This window comes from Hoplias malabaricus, chromosome 18 (genome assembly GCF_029633855.1).
Source record: "Hoplias malabaricus isolate fHopMal1 chromosome 18, fHopMal1.hap1, whole genome shotgun sequence".
Classification (NCBI taxonomy): Eukaryota; Metazoa; Chordata; class Actinopteri; order Characiformes; family Erythrinidae; genus Hoplias; species Hoplias malabaricus.
The window spans coordinates 15111513-15133325 of NC_089817.1; the positions used below are offsets into that span (position 1 = coordinate 15111513).

A 21813-nucleotide genomic window follows, 5' to 3' on the forward strand; every position below is an offset into this window, starting at 1 on the left:
CCTGCTGTGTGGTGGTCCTGAGCATAGATGAAGAGGGTGAAAATGGCAAACAAATTGTGCAGAGAAACAAAAATCTTAAACTGGAGACCTAACTCAGAAATTAATGGTTTGCTGCTATGAACAATGCCATTTTCAGAGCAGGGTAGTCACTGTTCTGGACACAGGCCCTCCAGGACCAGGGTTGACTTTGCACCCCTGAGAGAAAGAGCAAGAGAGGCTGAATGTGTGTTGAACAGAGAGAGAGAGAGAGAGAGAGAGAGAGAGAGAGAGAGAGAGAGAGAGAGAGATGGAGGCCCTCTGCTCGGCCCTTGTGCTCCTCCACTCTACACTTTGGACTCGTTCTCCATGTTGGCGATGTCGCCGTTGCGCTCAGCTTGCTCCTGGCCCTCTCCACTCTTCTCCTTCTCCTCATTGCGCGAGTCCAACAGGCCCTGCTGGCTCAGTCTGCTGGCCACACTCCAGGTAAGTGGCAGCCGGGCACGAGCATTCATCTCTGCCAGCTCTCGTGCACTGCAACTCGGCGTATTTGTCTCATAGATTTCGTGGAAGCTGTTGTAGTCCACCTCATAGAAGCCATCCTCCAGTGTCAGCACAGGCGTGAAGCGGTAGCCCCACTTGATCTCACTGGCCACGTATGAACTGCGTGCCTGGCATGTCATCCCTGAGGAAAGACCAGCACAGAAGACACTTAGAGCCTGGTTACATCTTATATTAACATGTGTTACTAAGGCATTTCTGTTTGGATCGTATGTAGAAAAAGGCCAGACTAAGTTATTCCCAGACAAAAAGCATATCAACAGTTTTAAAACATTGATTCTCATTACACACTTGAAAAAAAATGACATTATAATGAACAATTTCTAATGAGTATTAAAAAATATATTTTCTAGGCCTGTAGTAGCCTATTGGTTACATAAGTGCAGGGACTTATTAGGTGTGCAAATAAGTATTAATTATTTTTTTTGTGAAACGTATAAATGTAGTACAAAATTCAAACATTCTGCTGCTCTTTTGTCATTTTACAATAACTGTTCTTCATTCATTTATTATCTGTAACAACTTATCCAGTTCAGGTTTATCCATAGCACACCCAGAATCACCAGAAGCAAGGTGGAGAGTGGGCTAGTCCAAAAATAACAATTCTATTTAAGTAAAACAATTTTTAATTAAAATGAGAATTGAATTTGATATAAAAAAAAGTATTAATATGCTATTTTAATGATAGCTAACATCAAAATCATCATCTTTAATCATCGTCTAAACTTAAACTCACATATTCTTGGATACCCCATTGCCCCCCTGAACAGAACAGATTGATGCACATGTTTCTTGCACTTTTTCTTTTGACAGAACTCATAACGAATGCAGTGATGCAAGGGGTGCAACACAGGAACACACACTGGAGGGGGTGCCAGTCCTTCACAGGGTGACACACACTCACACATTCACTAGGGACGCTTTTTGAGTAGCTACTCCATCTACTAATGTGTTTTTTTGACCATGGGAGCAATTGGAGGAAACCCACGCGAACATGGGAAGAACACACCAAACTCCTCAGAGACAGTCACATGGAGCGGGGCTCAAACCCACAAACCCAGGACCCTGGATCCATGTGATGGCGACACCACCTGCTGTGCCATGCATGTGAACATTGATCTGTTAATCTTTCCATAGACGACATGGTTATTAACAAAAATTACAGGAATCTGATTGAAATAGTCCTGTTATCACATTCAGCTAGCGTGGATAGAGTGATGTTATTGAGAGATGTGTAATCGGAATCATCTGGAATACAGTTGGAAAAGAGAGAGATAGATAGAACTGCAGTGAAAGGAGGAATGAATGGTTGTGTTAGTGTGTGTATGTGTGTTTACAGACGAATCGAATGGCCATTTATCTCAATGGTAGGTGAGAGCAATTATTCAGTGTGAAGGTGCGTTTGTCAACATAAGGTTCAGCACAACACTGATCTGCAGTCAGTAGTGATTTACTCTGGAGGTGAGAGAGTCAGATAAGTCTCTTTATTACAGGCTCACCCCAGCAATCCATACTGAGGCTGACTTTTGCTAGTTCTTTGCAGTAGACCTTCAGACAAATACACAAAACACACACACACACACACTTATATAATACTCATGTTTGGCAGAGTACTACCCCCTGTCTCTCTCTCTCTCTCTCTCTCTCTCTCTCTCTCTCTCTCTCTCTCTCTCATGCATGTACACAAACACACACACTTTGATGTCCATGAGCCTCCATTACACTCCACTGCTTTTAACACAATTACTGTATCATTACACCAAACTACCTTCAACACAATTACACTAATCCCAGTGATGAGTTAGAAATAGTGAAGGTAATAATTACAAGTACCTGAGGTGTACAGTGTTTAGCTAATGAGCATTTAACTTCTACAACCATGTAATTGTATAGGTATTTAAAAAAAATATTTGTTAGCTTTACCATTAAACCATTGCTGTCTGACAAAAACCTTGTATCTCCTAAAAAGTAAAACGTACTTTTACATTATAATCGTACTACATTACTTTGTTTGTCTAAATATATCCGAATAATACCTCAGCCTTATGGTAAGTTAATGTTCACTTTGAACATAATTCTCAGTCCTTTTTATTATACAGTCCCGGTCTGTAGATGGAAATGTAGATGCGAGTGTGCTTTTTGAAACATCTTTGACTGACACTCCTGACATCACTGCCACAATAATGTATGGTTTCAAAGTTAGTCAGATGTTTTCCTCTTCTTGTATTCATCCAAAAATATTTCAAGGTAAATCAGTTATTTTTAAAATAACTTGTATTAAACATCTATTTTAGATAAGGTAACTTAATTACATTATAGTTACGTTTGAAAATGTTGGTAACCAATTTTCTTCTATATGTTTATATGCAGTGTTTCTAAAGCTCTATATCTATAATATTAGTCAAATCAATTTTTACAGTAGCTTTCCTATGATTGACATTAATTATCCTCAGATTTGTAGTATTGTGCATTATTTATCCAAATATTTTATGCTCAAAAATACAATCATGCATAATACCTTGCTGATACTTGAAGCACACCCATCAACACACACACATACACACCCTGTCAGTTTCTGACAGAGCAACCATACAAGAAGCTGAATTCCCTGAGGATTATAATAGCAACTACACACAAACAGTAAAATTCCACTAGAGCTGCTATATTCATTTGTTGTTTGTTCAGTTTAAATCCAGATTCCTGTCTAGCTGCTGCTGCCATACTTATCGAAACTCGTTGAACTTGAGCTCGCTGATGCGGATGCAGTATTTTGCCCTTTGCATCCTAATGCATATGATTAGAAATACATTGGGAGCTGATCCTAGATCAGCAGGCCCACTCGCATAAGCTGGGCAAAGGAGGGTCCGGGATTAGCGTCCCGCTAACTGAAAGGAACTTGGCAGGTAATAGTGAGAGACGGGTCGGTGTGAGGGGCCCGATCAACACTCCCCTGTGTTATCAGCGGCCAGCAGACTCTCCGCAGGAAGAATCCCCTGCCGGCTAATGCGGTCAGAGAGAAAGCAAGAAGCAGAAACGGCCCGCCGCCATCCAAACACAGCACTGCCATTCTTCTTCAGAGATGAGCAAAGCACAGTCACAAAGGCTTAGTGCACGGAGCACACATCTGGAAAGGAGCACAACGGGGGAGTGTGGTGTATACAAAACGTACACACACAAGCAGAAAGGATGGGTAATGGTTGTTCTTGTATGATTCAGAGCTTTGATCAGTCCTAAAATACTGAAGCAAACATAAGTACAGCCAAAGCATTTTGCTTTCAAGCTTTGATTCCAAACCTAACTGTACACACCAAAAAGGCTTCCAAGTTCTTGACTTGGCTCTATAGGCCTAGGAAACAGTTTCTTAAAGAGGTTGAAATTTAATTGGAGTTGGTGTAACAATGTATTTTGATATTGTAATGCAATTCTTTTATTTTACTGTGCATTATGGGCTGTGCTTTGTTGGCAGTTCATCTTGAAAATATGCTATTAAATGTAGAAACATTTAAATATGCTGTCCATAAATTTGTACTAAGCCCTCATAATTTATAAGGTGTATATTTATCAAATGGGGGAACCGCAGTACTCTCTGGATTGTTTACATTCAGAAGCTCTTCCTCTTTTAAGGCGGATCGATATGTTTGAGAGAAAAACGACTGTTGTTTGTATGTGTCTGAAGTTTTTATTCATTGTTTCAATTACCACAGAGTCTCCTTTTTGACTCAAGTCGTTTAGTTTCGTAGCACTTTCTGTCTTTTCGGAAAGTTTACTTTCATGCTATTAGCATTCTACCAAATTTCGAGTGGGTTCCTACCTAAATAATATGAAGAAGCAAAATAAGCCAATTTTACACACCTATGGAGCATAAACAAAGCAAGCTCCTCATCTTTTTCATGATTCTCAACATTTGGAGGGCTCTTTGCCATTTCTCTGCTGTAAGCAGAGAGAGGAATCCTAGCATGTCTGACCAAGCCCCTTTGTTTTTTGACTCGTTTACTAACACTAAGGTTCATAAACACATCAGACCAGTTTCCAGCATGTAAATAGACTGGAGAGTTAGTAAATAGTTAGCAATTACAATAATGAACATCACATTTAATGTGCTGTTTCAATACTGGCTCCATTGGCTTTGTTGTTGTTTTGCTACAAAATGAGAGACTGCAATATACCAGATTATAAAATGTTAAAGGAAATAAAAGTCCAGAATAAGCTAAAATTAACTACGCATAAATACCAGCTGCAATCACAGCAACACGAATTTTAACTCTGAACCTGACTCAAGCCCAACAAACTGCTAACACTGCACCCTGACCAAACCTGATGTGAACACACTTAACGTGAATGAGATACAGGACTTAAAGATTAATGTATATGTAAAACATTTGTTCACTGTTTAAATTGTAATTTTGTAGTAGTGTGCCAAAAACAGTTACTATCCAGTGCAATTTTACAATCTTACAATAGACTGCAACATCATGCTTAAGTCCTTAAGCCTGTACTCTTACCATCAGTAAGTGTATTAGTGATGAAAACGTGTCTTCTGCAGCAGAGTGACATGTGTAAAAATGTTGTTGCTCATAATAGTGTCCTATATAGAGCTCTGGTATTTCCAACATCACTGGGAATAATGGGAATATCGATCAGTAGGTGTGTGTGCGCGCGTGTGTGTGTGTGTATGTGTTGTCAGACTGAACAGCAGGCAGGTGAAAAATGTGAATGGTTGTATAATGCTGAGCTGCTGTTGTTGCTTGTTTCTTCTAAACGTTGTCTCTGGGCTCCAGGCCCTTGCAGTAACTTGCTTTAAGATGACACATATGTGCATGTTCTGCTTCCTCATCGCCGTGGCGACAGGTCAGCCATGAAGGCGCCACCAGCTGTTCTTTTTCTCCCCATCATGCCCTTGCTCTTGTCGACCTCAGTGTGCTCACTGAATCTCGCTGTTGCCGTGAGCGACACGGGGTGCCTGAGAGTGCAGTGTGTGTGTGTGTGCGTGTGTGTGTGTGTGTGTGTGTGTGAGAGAGAGAGAGAGAGAGAGAGAGAGAGTGTGAGCATGGCTTGTAGCACCTCTGTGGGCGTACATACTAGGGTCCTGTTTGATATGAAAATAAAGAGGTCAATATTGATTTGAGGTGAACAGAAGTTTAGGTAACTAATAGTGAGAGACGGGTCGGTGTGAGGGAAAAGCCCAAATCAAGCCAGCACATATAATGCCCAACTTTAAACAAATGATTCTGAACAATGTTTAATGTTACAGTAACATAAGACACATGGGATACACAGAACTATACAGAACAAATTACCCTTTCTTTTTAAATCATGTATAAATTGATCTAAAACAGATGTCCTTCAATAAAAATATGTTATTCCTCATCAGTAAAATTTTCTCACAGTTCACTAACTCTCTCATCTGTTTGAATGCTGGAAAAATATCTGGTTTCCATACTCAGCCCTGTTTCTGCAAACGGGAAACAAACAAAGTGGCTTGGACAGAGAAACCATCTTTCAGATGCTGCACACATGAATGTGAGGGGTGGAGCTTCTGAAGGAGCACTGAAGGGAGAGGTGTGTTTGAATTGCTGTTGAAATCAAATACACCACTTATTTCAAGAATCGTATACACCACCTTTAATACTGGGATATATTAAACTCAGTAATTCTACACAATCATACCTATTAAACCTGGCAATTAACAGACAGGTTGAATTAGGTGTTTGAGTAGGGAAATCACCCAAAAGTGCTGGACACTCATCTTCCAAATATACTTCAGGCCTAGTATGCTTTGTCCTTCAATCAAGAAATTGAGGGTTTGAATCCCTGAGATGCTGTGATCCAATAAATCTAATTGTTGCTGTGTATCTGTGATATATTCATTATTAATTATAAACCCAATAATCATTCAGCTGACATTTGTAAAGCTGACAATATAATAATGACACTTGAAACAGTGTATTAGAATGTATCTCCAGTCTGAAAACAGTAGATGTGGTTTTGAAATGTGTAATGAATGAATATACCAATTGAAATGCTCTAAAATGACTTGGAATAAAGTTCTTCCATTAATAATCTGACTGAATCTGAATCTGAACTTGACTGGTCATCACGTTTTATGTTTATCGCATTTATTATTAACATCTTTATACTTCATTATACTTCACAGAAATGTAGTCTACACATTTCCTGAAGCTGTAGAGTCTGCCCTTGCCATTACATCTTTTTTATGAGATTGTAAATGACTCATATCTGGAGTTATAAGGCTATGAATTGGGGTTGATCTACCGCTCACTGTGTGCAATTGCAGGATTTGTGTGTCAGTCTACATTTTGTGTGAAACTGAACAATGGGCACTAAAGAATAATGGTAGAAGTTATTTAGAAGTTCTAAAAGTCCATTAGAGGTGAAAAAGACTTTTACCTTCTCCTGTAAAGGTGTCATTTTAGACTTGCTTACTTTTTTTACTGGTATATTTACTTACTTACTATGTTACTTACTTCCTTACTAACTTACTTATTTACTTTACTAACTTGCATATTTATCCTTACATACTTATTATTTGCTTATTTACTTGCTTATTTAGTTACTTATTTACTTATTCCCAATTTTGTGGGAACAGTGCCACAAAAAAACAAACAGCACAGCATCATTCTTCCCCTTTCTAAACAGTCCCATTCAGAATGACCAGTTTCAGCACCTGCTATTTCACATGCTAATGAACCACAACTAAGTTCAGCATGATATCCCAGGAATGAGGAGCAGTTTTTTAGCCATTTTTGCTTGGTTCCATTTATTCTCCATTCTCATTATTGCCATATTTAATGAGTACCCATATTTCTCTTTTCTTACTGTGTATGTTTGTTCTCTTTAACCTCTTCCTCCTCCTCCTCGCCTAAATGCTCTATGATTGGAGAGACTCAGATGAGGAATGCAGACAGTCAGCACTTAATGTCAGAAATAGTTTAAAATTAGAATGACTTGTTTTATCCTATGAAAAACTGGGTGGTCTTGTTTGTGCTACGGTAGACTCCAGATGCAACAATGATTGTGCACTTGCACTAAAATCTTTTTTATATTAATAATGCTAACCACCGCTTTTAACACGGCATGTCATAACATTATTTTTTCATTTCATAAAACAGGTGACATTCCACAGGGAGAGATCAATGGTCTTGTATCGTGTCTCTAGGAACTCTGTCTATGAATGGAGTACTGACATGGCATGGTCTCACAGCTCGTTTACAGCCTCGTCAGCTGCATGGGGATGTGCCTGTCTGAGAGAAATGTCTTTTTTATTTTTTTTTTGCCCTCAACCGTCAAAAATCACAAATCCAGTGTCCTCTCTGGCTGTGTTTACTCTTTTGAGGCCTAACAGCTGAGTGGGGGAGAGAGATGTGTACAGTTCTGCGGCACCTGAGGCACTACACAGCCCAGCACTCACACACTGCTTAATCTTTTATAAGTAACGACACGCAGCTCTGAGAGCTAACGATACCTACAAGCGTAAAGCATGTCTTAAAATGAACCCCTTTCTTATACCAAAGAGAGACAATGTGAGAAAGTGTGTGTGTGTGTGTGTGTGTGTGTGTGTGATTGAGTGAGTGGATGAGAGGGAGAGAGAGAGACAAAGAGAGAAAGAAAGAGAGAGAGAGAGAGAGAGAGAGAGAGAGAGAGAGAGAGAGTTTTTGAGAGGGACTGAGACTGTGAGAGAGACATTGTGATGGTGACAGAGAGACAGAGGTAACACAGAGAGACAGAGAGAGACACACTGGAAGAAGTGAAAGAAAGAGAAATTTAGAAGGAATGATAGGGAATACAGATGTAATGATAAGGGGAGGCCAAAAGGGAATCAGACACTTTGAGAGGGGAAGAGAATGAGATAGACATTGAGAGGGAATGAGAGAGAGAGAGAAAGAGAGAGAGAGATTGAAAGGAATGGTAATTAGTATTTAATAAAGATACTAATAATACTAATCATTACAACAACTACTATTAATATTAATAATACAAATAATAATAATAATAATAATATGCCTGGTGCTGGACCCTTTAGATAACAGAGTTGTGTAACAGCAGTGGGTTTTCCTGCTGCTCACACTCACTCTCTCTCTCTCACTCTCCACACTGTCTCTATGGCAACCACTCTCACAAACCACTCAAAATAGAATCACAGTTGCTGGAAAAGCAGAATTTTCGACTGATCGTTCCACCCAAGATGCAAAACCCACCATTTTTAGGCTTTATTTAGTTCTCCAGTGAAGTGCTTGTGATGATCAGAATGCTGAATCAAAGCTCTGAGAACAAAGAGCCAGATCTTGTGTTCTTGATTGATGAATGCATTTGCTTGAGTTTGTGCAGACAAGCAGCGTTTTTGCGCCCTCCCATCAACCACACTCTAAAAATACACTAGCAATAAAGATGACTTTATAAACAATGTTTTTTCTTCTACCATCGGAGAAAGTAGAGAGTTCAGCCTCCGTGCCCTTTGGCTTCTGAATTCCTTGGTATAATCGATATGACCAGCAATTTTCATGAGACAGTGAGTGAGTGCATGTTTGTGTTTGTGTGTGGGAGAGTGAGTGAGAGAGAGAGAGAGAGAGAGAGAGAGAGAGAGAGAGAGAGAGAGAGAGAGCGAGAGAGAGAGAGAGAGAGAGAGAGAGAGAGAGAGAGAGAGAGAGATGAGCGAGTGAGTGAGTGTTTGGGAGTAAAATGCAGAATTCTGCCAGAGACAAAAGCGGAGGACTGACTCAGACATGACAGCTGTCCATGAAATCTAAAAACAGCTGCAAGAACACATTAGAGCAGAAGCTTGGCCTTCAAAAAGCAAAAGTGCCAACGCACACACACATCATGCCCGCACATACACACAACTGATCGATCTCATCTTACACAATTGCATTTAGTATTTCATCTCCCTTTCATCATTACAGTAGGCCCTACTTATTCCCTTTGAACCAACTTCAGCTGAGTCAGAAGGAAACATATAAAATTACAAATGAAAAAAGGAGCAATAGATATTAAAACACTGGCTCTTTTCAGGATATCACTCTCTCTCTCTCACACACACATACACACACACAAACACACACACACACACACACACACACACACACACACACACACACAGTAAAAAGGATTATCTAACAGTGGAAATGCCTTGTGTATTTTCTACAGCAATTAATCTGCAGTTTGTTCCAGCGTTCACAGTCAATTTGCAATAATAGATCTACTGCGTATTGTATGGAAGAAAGTCCTTTTTTAGAGTACTGTTATGGTAATCCTGTGTTAAACAAGGATACAAACTGAGGCTTTGAAAGAACTGTAGCCTCTCTTGCAGTTATACTTTTAATTTTGCAGCAAGAACACTGTGAGGATTATCTTCAATAAAGTAATATGTAACCGCTCACACCGACTTTTCTATGTCTCTCTTTCTCTCTCTCTCTCTCTCTCTCTCTCTCTCCCTCTCTCTCTCTCTCTCTCTCTCTCTCTCTCTCTCTCTCTCTACACCAGAACACAAAGGAACTGTAGAAAAGACAATAAGGTGAATACACACAGCAGCTCCTCCTGTCTCCCCCTGATGCCTGTGTACATGTGCTAGACTTTCATAATCTCAAACATGCTGGAAAAGCAAACAGGGCAGGGGTTTGTCTGAGTGTGTACCCTGTGGACCAATAGCCGTGTGTGTGTACTTGGGTGTGTTGGATGTTGTTAAATCCTCTGAGAGTGATTCACTTGCATTATTCTTGCCTAACCGCTTTCACATGAGCAACCACAACTTCAAGTCCACCCCCCACCTTTCAAGAAGCACAAAAATGGCCCCAACAACTTCAGACTCTACACTTCTGCAGTGACCTCAACTCTTATTTCCCAAAATCTGTAAAGCTTATCACCCATCTCCAGCCAGACCACTCTAAACTCTACTAACAGTGAGCCAAACAACAACACAGTCTACTTTTCAGAAACCTACAATTAAACCACAAAACCCTGCCATAAACTTTGAATTCTGCCACCAAACTGATTCAGACTCTGCCACCTTGAACACTTCTGCCCAGGTATCTAAAATTCTGGACCGAATCCCTTCAAACTCTCACACTAAACAACCTCAGATTCTGGCACCTGACAATCTCAAATCTTTCCCAACTAATAACCTCAAACACACCCCACAAAGCATCCAAAAACACTGCCATTTGACTGTCCAATGGTCTGCTTTCGCTGCCACAGATCCAGCTTTCTCAAGAACCAGGTAAGCAAGTGGATGCCTTGAACATGCAGTCTGGAGAGACAGGCATTAACTGGTCAGGAGGTATAGAGTGAATTCTTTGTCAAAAGTTTACAAAAGCAAAAATAAATCTGCAAACAAAATTCTTAGAATCAGGATGAGAACATATACAGTACTGTGCAAAAATTTTAGGCACCAGCGATTGAGACTTAAAAAGCTATTTATCAGAGCAGAAAATGTTTATTTACTAAAAAACAAACAAACAAACAAACAAACAAACAACAAATAACACCCAACGTTAGAATAAAACCAAATAACATTATTCCAGTGAGTGTGATATTCTGTGTGTGAATGTGTTGGTTTAACTTTTTCCAAATCTCTCCTCGTGGAGTCCGTATTATTTGAGGTTATCATCCAACACCTAGTTTTACTGGTGAATAAATAATGATTTTAAATAACGTGCGCTGTTGATTTAACAAATTCATGCAATCAAGGAGAATCTGAACAAAACATTTTTCTTCAAACTCAGAACAAGCTATTGTCAATACACAACAGCAGGTAAACTGTATATTAGAATTTAAAAGTTGATGCAAATGTTATAATCATTGCTAAATGCTTTGTAGAATTTGCAGTTGCTCATATGTCATCACTATGTTAGTGTTTCCTCTCAGTCCAGTAGACAAGAAGTTTATAGCTCTCGTTAGTGAAGTGTGTTAATATTTATGGTCATGCTTAATGTAGTTATTATACAGTGTAAAGACAATCCATTATTTTGTCAAAACCATACTAGGACACATTTATTAACACATAATATTTAAAGTTAACAGCAAGTATGTTCAAAAAAGTCTTAATAGTCCAGTATAATTCATATTTACAGCACTGTACTGAAATCAATGGGGAGAGAAGGGATGTGGTTTCTTACTCCTCCCCAAAATTTACATGGTGCAGTTTCTACAGTGCTAAGGATGGAGTAGCAATGACAGAGGTGCTATTCTCCTTATTACAAGTAAATGAAGCAAGGCCACCCAGTTCCTCTAAGTTGGAGTTTTCCTTGACTTATTCATGTTAGTCTTAAGTTCTGAGTTCTTTGGTACCACAAGCAAAGAAGTGGACCCCCTAACCACACCCCAAGGACTTCTAGCACATTATTTGGGGCTTATAAACCTTATCTTTACAACTCAACATCCTTAAACTGTGCCATAGAATTGTTCCACACAGGTAGATATTAATGCAGCAACACAACCTACAAAACACAGGAGTGCCAACTAAGTTTTCTCATGTATGACCTCAAACTCAAATACTCTCGTCATCCAAAAATCATAAAACATTGACTCCAAAACTTTCAAATCTGCTCACTGAAACAAAGCCCTAAAGACCATCACTACCTCAAACTTTTCACCAAAGGTATCATTAGACCCATTGCCAAATGTTGCTAGGCCCCTCCAAAATCACAGATTCATTACAGGAACTACATTTCCCATAATGCTCCACCATCGTTCCAAAAGCTTGAACAGCTCAGTGTCAGTTTTTTTTTTGGAGTTATGGACATTTGTAAATGTTTAAAAGAAAGCTAGCCATGCAACAGACAAGGTAATGATAGTCTATGGACTAAATTATTTCATCAAACAAACATTCTGACATTCCGTTGCCAACAGTAAGAGCATGTTCTTTAAAATACTGTTGTTTTTTAATTATTCAGTTTTAAATACTGCCATATTAAAATAGGAACTGCAGTCAGTAATTACAGGGTTCCCTCATATTTTCAGTGTACCCAATGTGTATCCTAGAATGTGGATGCAGTTTTAGCAGATGGTGCAATACAAGAGATTTATACTGTTTTTGTTTTTTATGTGTTCAAACATGTGCAAACAATGCAATTAATTTATTTTTTTTCCCCATGCTCTTCGGTCTTAAGCACCTGTCTTTAGCTCAAGCCCATTACCCAAAGCAAATTCAAATTCAAAGTCAAATTCAATCCCTCAACAACCTCAAAACTCATTCTCAAACACTCCACAACCTCACGCATTTCCCACGGTTTTAAACTCTACTGCCAGTTCATCTTCCAACTTGGACAACACAAGTGGTCATTTCATCCCTCACACCAAGTTTCAACTCATTTGCTTGGCCCCTGCATAAGGCACATTAAAACCATGGCTCCCATGAGAGTGTGTGATTTCTCCCTCAGCTGCAGATCATTCCGTATTCTTTCATTTACTCCCAGAGGGAACGCTTCGTCTCACCTGCGGTTCACAGCTCGGGCAGCTGTGGCCTCAGATCTGCGGCTAATGAAGGATCATCTGCATTCCGTGTGCCAGCACAGCTCGTCTGGCTAAAGGCCTCATAAAATAGTAATCTGTAACAATTACCCTGAAAATCCGAGGTGGGCAGAAGCACTCGTTTCCAATTAGCTTGGCCACTGACACCCAGAGACTAACCTGTGTTAGATACGGATTGAGGTGCATTCTATTCTCATGTGAATGAGAAGTGCTGTATCCAGAAGCTAAGCTGTGTGAGTAGTAGAGAGCCTCTGGGAGAGAATTCTGCTGCTTGTAGCTGTGGTGAGGCTCCTAAGAGGCTCGGACAAATCTGACCACATTATTCCAGTTCTGTGCTCAATTCACCAGCTCCCAGTTCTTTCGCTCTCATTACAATGAGCTGTTGCTTTTATGTGGCTATGCTCTAAAGCACATTCTGGGACAGTCTACAGAACATTCTGAACGCTGGCAAGCTAACTGCAGCTCACAATGTCCTTATCATTCAAAACTCTCACCCAAAATAGCATTTCAGTTTGTTTTACAGGACCATTAACAAACTGCTAAATAAGCTATCTAATCTATGAATGCTAGAGTTTTGTAAAGCCCTCAGTGTCACTGCTGGACTGAGACTAGTCCACCAACCCAAAATATCCAGCCAACAGCGTCCTATGTCCACTGATGAAGGATTAGAGGATGACAGACACAAACTGTCAGCAATAGATGAGGTACTGTCTCTGACTTTACATCTACAAAGTGGACCAACAAGGTAGGTGTGTCTAACAGAGTGGACAGTGAGTGGACACAGTGAGCTCAGGCACACTGCTGTGTCTGATCCACTCATACCAGTGCAACACACACTAACACAGCACCACCAGGTCAGAGTCACTGCAGTGCTGAGAATGATCTATCACATCATACCTGCAATGTGGCGGTCCTCATCATTGAAGTACAGGGTGAAATGGGGTTAAGAAAGTATGCAGAGTAACAAGTGGACTACAGTCTGTAATTGTAGAAATATGAAATACTCCTGTATGGTCAGTGGAGCTGATAAAGTGGACAATGAGTGCAGATACAATGTAGGTGATCGTTCAGTGTAGAATGCTAATGAAATTCAAGAGATCATAAATTTGGGGACACTAGCTGTCAATTTAAATCCAGTCCTGTTTCTATAGTTAATTAAATAAGTTCTTTTGAGCAAAGGCATTGATGTAAGCTTTTATTGGTGTGTGATTTATAAGCCATTCCTGTACATTTAAAGCCCCTGTCTTGTTTTTTATAGCTTCCATAAAAGACTCCCTAGCCTTGTCATGTTCTCCTGGCTATTTTTTCCCATTTCGATAAAAATGTGGGTTGTGTCCAGACGCGAAAAATAAACTTGATTCGATTTGATTTGATTTACAGCACAGAACCCATACACCCACTGCTGAGGTCTTTGAGTGTATGTTTTGATCTCCTCTGTACTGTGTGTGGTGTGTAAGCCAAGATGCCGCCTGATGTCTTTTTCCTCCACACTAATGGCACTGTTTTTTTTCTCTCTGTCTAATCAGTGGAATCTCTCTCTGCAGAGAGCGTTTTCTTCTCGCACACCATCTCACCCCAGCCAGACACACTTTATTCCGCAGCTAATGAAAGATCATCTCATTTAGTTTCCCAACATAGATCTCTTAGATATATCTGACCTCATGCAGGCCTTCAAGTGCCCTCACAATTACAGTTGACATAGTATTATCAAAGGAACATACAGGGACAACAAACTAAAATTTTGCAACAAAATTTAGTAGAATTAGTAGAATTTATAGAATTTAGTAGAATTCTACTAGTAGAATTTTGCTTCACTTAAATAAAGGATAATGTTCTGCTGCCTCTGAGGCAGATTCTGTGGAATTACTATCCTGCACATTTGAGTTATGATTGCTGCCTCAGAAGAAGCTGTGGAATGTTATAAAATAAAACACAGCTGCTCTGAGGCAGAGTTTAATGATGTACACATTCATTTATGATTTCTGCCTCTAAAGAAGCTGCAAAAGGACATACAATATTGCTCTGCTTCCTCAGAGGAAGCATATATGCGTCATCTGAGGCAGTACTTTATATTTAAGTGTGCAGGAAAATACTGCTACAGAATCTACCTCAGAGGCAGCAGAGCATTATAACATTGTTCAGCTTCCACTGATTCCTCAATTCAAGTAAAAACAAAATACTGAGACATTTGCAGCACTTCCAAAACATTATAAATTCAAACTAAGTCTACAGTAGTAAAAAAAAAAGAAAGTTTTATTGTACATTTATTCTTTGAAAGTTATTTCAGCCAGTCAAGCAGGCAAACACAAGGGTCTAGGCAGAGCTTTATTGGTTTATGGCTCTATTTGAAAATCTCCACCCAATCCGTTTTAACCTATTCATCCATGCCTGTTGGCTGGTAACCAATAATGTTCCTTTTGCCTTGAAGGCAGTGCTGCTTCCAGAACCATTTTGAGAAGTGCTTTTGCACACGTGTTAATTTCACAGACAGCAAGACATCCTCTTTCATCCTAGTCATAATGTAATGGGTTTCTAGTGTGTTGTTGTGAAGGGAAAGTGTGTTATCATTCAGATCAGGATTGGGAAACACTTATCTGGAGTGTTTTCCAAGCCAAGAAACTGTGAAACTGACAACATACACATTCTTACCTGTGGCCTCCACCATCCCTTCTAGAATGACCACAATCTCCAGCTCCTCCTTGGCCAGGTTGGCTTTGGAAATCTCCCAGAAAGGGCTGTGCTGGTTGATCTCGTGACAGATAATAAGGGGGGACACCAGGAAGAGGCGGTCATCTCCTGTGTCGTAACCCACATTCATGTCTGTTTGGTTGAGGGGGATGAACTCCCCCTCCTTGGTCTGTTTAGACTTGATCAATTTGGCTCGAATGGAGGCCTCCACGATGTGCGAGTTCCTCAGGTCCCCCACACGGAACATCAGGCACAAGCGCCCATCGCGCATGGAGATCACTGCGTTGGTGGAGAACACCAGTGTCTCCGCTCGTTTCTTGGGCTGCGAGATCTTCACAAACATGCAGCCCACCATGAAGGCATTGACAATGGAGCCCAGCACTGACTGCACCAACAGGAGTACAATGCCCTCCGGACACTTATCTGTGATCACCCTGTAGCCATAGCCAATGGTGGTTTCTGTCTCTATGGAGAACAAAAATGCAGAGACGAAGCCCTCCAAGTTGTTGACGCACGGCGTCCACTTGTCGTCCCCTATGTGGTCTAGGTCCCCTCGCGCGTACGCAATCAGCCACCACATGAGGCCAAAAAACAGCCATGTGACTGTGTAAACCAGCACAAAAATGAAGAGATTGAATCTCCACTTCAGGTCCACCAGCGTAGTAAAGATGTCCGTAAGGTACCGGTAGGTTTCCCGGACGTTGCCGTGGTGCACGTTGCATTTGCCGTCCTTTCGGACATAGCGCTGGATCTTGCGCTTGGCCCTTTCAGGGTCCTGGAGCTGCTTCGGTAGGTCATCTCTGGCCTGCTTGGGCAGACGGGGCTTTCTGACCGTGATGGGGCTCTCCACATCCTGCTCCATTGGGCCTTCTGGAAGGATCTGAGCCTAGGGACATGAAACAACACAAGCCTATATTATACTGCTGTTTGAATCTATGCTTTACTTTTATTCATTTTCTCATATTTGCAAAGCATCTAATGACACAGCAAGTTTTTAGTCCGGTATCAGAGCTCCAGTTACACCATTTTGAATCCAAACCTTTCAAATTACGGTTTTGCTTTTGTTTTTCAAATACAAAGAAGTGTAACGGGGTTATAGGGTTCGTTCACCTGGCGAAGGGTAAAGTGGTGGATGGAGGCAAGAAGTGAAGGAGATTCCGTCATAATTATTTTTTGGGTAACTGTGAGCTAGACAAGCATAAACCCTTCTACGTACTACATTTCTCTTTGTTCCCTCAATCTCAGCACCACCTACTCCTCCATGTCATACATATTGTTGTCCAAAAAAAAAAAAAGTAACTTTATAGGACAAGGAAAAAGAAAATATTAATTTAAAATGGAAATCTATAAAGTCTATATATTCCAAGCAATTTTGGAGCATTTCTATTGGTCCATTCATTATGAAATATTGATCAAATGTGAGGGACAGCTGTTGTGTTCAAATCACAAAAAATGGAGATACACTTTGACCAGTGACAATAAGCATCATATGGAACTGTAATAACCAACCATTTACAGAGAGTTGTAAAACTGATTAATTACTGCTCTTATAAGTGCATCAACATTTGTCATTAATTGCTTTCAAGTAACTTAGATTTGTTCACCTACTTTTGATCCCACCCTTTTCTACACCACCATCACAGAGGAGCATGGTTTGTTTGTGCTGCTGATTAGAAAAAAAAATGTTGAAGCAAGATCAGCAGGCTCCCAGAATTGATCATCAGTCTCTCACACCAAAGCCGCTCCACCGTTGCAGTGGGTTAAACACACCTTTCCTGGTGTGAGTGTTCCTGTCTGAGTTACCACCACAGCAAACTCTTCGCTAATCACCAACATAATGATCCTCAGAACTGCTTCTGCTTCTTAGGAGGTAACAAATCTTTGTCTTATAATGAAGAGGAACATAGGAAAAGCAGTGTTGCATACAAACAAAAAAGGCATTTTGTTGTAGACCTAAGGATGCTGCTTGATTAGTGAAGCCCTACCGCTGTGGTCCAGGTTCAAATCCCAGCTGTTATGTGCTGCCAGTTGACTGGAATTTTTAGGAAAGCAACTGACAGAATTTTTTGTTTGGTGACTATTTCAGAATGTGGCTGGTGTTTCTCTCTTCTTTTCAGCGTGACCTCATTCTGTCGTTCCATGATTAGCACAGCTGTAAAAGAATTTTCTAAATGACAAATTAGTCAAATAACCTTCAGCTTTTCTGCAGGCAAAACTCCTTATTCAAACACTATTCATCACAGTTGAGTTTTATTTGTATTATACCTTTTACAACAGACATTGCCTCAGTGTAGCTCCTAATCCTAGTCTTCAGGTCCAAGCTTCTAGTGAGCAAGCCTGTGGCTAAATTGCCAGGAAAAACTGCTATGAGGGAGAAGAGCGTGAGAAACAAGAGGATGAGGAAAAAAATGGAAAGAAACCAAGGTTCATAAGAGGAACACATCCACCTCTGGGCTTCAGCAGATTATGATGTAAATAGGACAGGTTTAGAAGTTACAGTGGCACTCAGATCACAAGAGAGAGATTTACTCTATATTTAATAGAAGTTCTGCTTATACTCTGCATGCTTTTGGTTCCTTTACATTGTCACTGGATGGTGCCTGTGTATGTAGGCTACTTAAAACCTATCTTAGCCTTTCATAACAACTGATATAAACCTACAGAACCATCAATAAAGGTTTAATCCAAGAAGTATCAGTTTCCTCAGGGCTGCTTTAGTCACTTTCACCCTACAGCTGTTGGGGTAAGTCCTTTTATATTTTAATGTTTGCTTATGTCATCAGGGTTGTTTATACCTATGCAGTACAAGCAGAAGCAGTCGCTTAGGGCCCCCGAGTCACCTGGGGGCTCTGGATATATTCCCTTCATTTTATTTGGTTGGTGATAAATTACTATAAAACCATTGCCATGGAAAAGCGTGTTACAGTATCTGAGGCCATAATCTGAATTTTTGTGCATGTTCTTAAATTCACCTTTAAATGCATTGGATCCTCATGTCATATCAACTTTTTCTGTAATGAGGCCTTACTTGTCCTAGAGCACCAAGGAAACAGATCATTCAGCCCTAATCCAGAAAGCTGGAGTCTGATTTAAGGACTTCTTCATTTCCCTTATGTAAACATAGATTTATTTGTGAGTAATCATTGATCAGTTTTGCACCAATCCACCAGTTACAAATGAGAGGCAGATGACATTTATCGCATGCATCTGCACCCGTCTTTAGCCTCCTAATTCTGGATGTGAGTCATGTACGATGTCTCAATAAGAAGAATTCATAAATGCAGACTTTACACATTCAAGAAATGACTGAAAATATTTCGGAGCTCTGTTATCACATAGATATTAATATAAAACATGGATAACATTCAGTTTGACACAGGTGCTTTCGCAGACCTCAGAGAGTTAAAGGATCTGTAGCCTACTTGGTCTGTATTCTTTTTGAGATGCAATAAGGAAATGTTTTGGGGCATTATAACTAGCACATTAATTTCTGAAACCCTGCACAGATATTCTTACTAGGCCTGTCACAATAACTGCATTATTGACTTATTGCGCACTATATGTATATTACCTCAGTAATTCTTTAATATTAAAACAGTTTTTATATTCCAATTTCTGTGTCTGAATATTCTTAATAAATATGTTTCTTGTGAAGGTTCATTGCTCTCTAAAAGGGTGCAACTGCATTACTATGCTATTACATTATCTTTATATCAGTGGCAAAAAGGGTCTTAAAATAAAAAGTAAACAAAAATAGTGTTTATTGCAATTATTTCTGTGAAAATATATTGATCACAAAATTGTCTATTGTGACAGACCTAATTCTTACTCAATCAGAGTATTATTATGTGCATGCTATTATTATATTAATTACTTTATACTATACTTGGGCAGAGGCTGGTGTAGGATGTAGCTTAGGGTCCCGTAAAGGTTTAGAAATTTCCCCTAATCTCAGTGGTCAGTGTCTTGTAACCTTAAAAACACAATTACACAATTACACATATGTCTTAAGGAAATCAAAAGTGGCATCTTTTTGTGGTGCTTACTTTTTCCACATGTGTGGTTGAGCACATTTGACTGAATTCACACTTTATTGTCTGTTTAACACATAAAAACATAGATGTTTAATTCAGTGGTGAGAGTCCAACATGGGGTTTGTAAATGTGTTGAAGGCATCCTGAAGTGGAGACACTGTTTCATAAACTAAAGCAATTAAAAAACTGTAAATGGTTTTCTGCTGATCCCACTTCCCAGGTATTTAGCAACTGAGATGCAAAATTATGACGCCAGTCAACATGTAAGTCACTATCTTAGTCAATACTCTGGGACCTGGAGAATACCATGCAATTAGTCTTTCCCTCATTTAGAGCTAATATCTATTTCAAGACTGTAATTAAAATGAAGCCTGGCTTTAGACTAAGAACTCTATTAAGAGCCAGTACCAGGGTCAAAACTTACATCACTAACACGGGTCCATGACCCCCCCCCCCCACACACACACACACTCCTTGTCCTCTCACTCCGTCCCACTGAGCTGTCAGAGCTCATTCTGCTCTTGCAGAAACAGCCATGAAGTGCTGCTCTCTTTTTCTCTTGCTTGCAGCTACATGGCAGCACACAAAGGCTAGTGCTAATCCCTAAAACAGGCTATTAACTTTGTGCACTTGAGAAACATGTTTTTTTTATGTATACACTCTTGAAATGGAAGGTTCCGTAATAGTTCTTGACTCAGGCATACAGTCGATTAAATACATTATGTTCAGATAATACTTTATCGATCCATAAGGAAATTGGAGATATGCTATAAACACAGGCTCATATATTACCTCTGAAATAACAACACTCCCCTAAACTGGGAAAGCTTTTAGACCAGATGGTGGAACATTGCTGTGAGGACTTTAATGGCATTCTGTCACAAGAGCATCCATGAATTCAGGTGTTGATGTTGGATTACTCCAATTCATATTGGACATATTAAACAATGCTGCATCATTCTTGAGAAAACACTGCTCTACAGCCCATACCCAGGGGATGGCTGCGTGGGTTTATATACCTCTATTCCCATGTCCCAATACTCACACTTGCACCCTCACAGCCCTCAATAGTGTGCAAGACTGTAGTGTAGACCCAATTCTTTCATTTTCCTCAAGAAGAGCGCTCACGACCAGCCTTTTAATGGTTAAAAAATATATCACTTGATCTTAAGGTTCTTTGCCCATTTAAACATGTTAGCAAAAATGGTCCTTTATGGAACCAGAAGTGGTCCTTTTATAGCATCGCTCAAAGAACATTATGCAGCACATTTAAATTTAAATGTGTATACTTGATAAAGGAACATGACTTCGCTGGGAACCAGTAATTTATGCAGAAATATTTACATTTATATGTAAATGCCTGATTGATAAATGGTGCTGTATGTAACCAAGGTCCAGTCACAGACTCATTTAATAAATACTGAGCAACACACTTGCTCTCTGGTGGCCTTAATAATCTGGAGATTTGGTTTAATATTAAACAGAAAACTGTGCCGCTGAATTGAAACCCTGTACCCGTTTTGATCGCCCTTCGCCAACGTCATCAAAGTGCACTCTTCAAGGAAAGCTGTAGGGCTTAGGGCAAGAATTGAGACAGGGGGTAGGTTTTAGTGACCTAAAGCTTATGCATGAGAACAAATGACTAAAGTGTGGGAATTAAATATTAAAACGGCTTATTGAGACATTCGCACAGATTTTGAAGTTGTTCACTTTATTCTTCATCACTTCAATTTGGAATGATGTTATAATCAGGGCCGTTCAATATTTCATTATAAGTTTGTTATTCTAAACTTTAAACTTTTTAACTGCTTCTTACATATTATGTATGAAGTAGTAGTACATGAAGTAGAGTACTAACATAGCAGAATCATTTTATACATGCATCTGCAAAAAAAAAAAAAAAAAAAAAAAAAAAAAAAAAAAAAAACAGTCTAGTGCAATCCAATAGCTGTCATAGTTAATCCTACTGGACTGTGACTGTTAATTAATTACCCTATCACAACCATGTCAGTGTGTTTCATGTCCAGTCAGACTGTAGTAGGGGCTATCTTACAGCTCTTTTGCCCCAGTG

The 21813-nt window shown here is 39.7% G+C and overlaps 1 protein-coding gene across 1 annotated transcript in view; it reads right to left on the reverse strand.

The window, feature by feature from the left end:
• Positions 1 to 323: 323 nt before the first annotated feature.
• kcnj6 (potassium inwardly rectifying channel subfamily J member 6) overlaps positions 324 to 21813 on the reverse strand; it is a 61338-nt gene continuing 39848 nt past the window's right edge. The window contains exons 2-3 of the mRNA XM_066650740.1: positions 15670 to 16594; positions 324 to 661 (exon numbers count right to left, since the gene is read on the reverse strand). Coding sequence (XP_066506837.1) covers positions 324 to 661; positions 15670 to 16570 — 1239 coding nt within the window. The 5' untranslated portion in view covers positions 16571 to 16594. The remainder of the gene's footprint in view (positions 662 to 15669; positions 16595 to 21813) is intronic.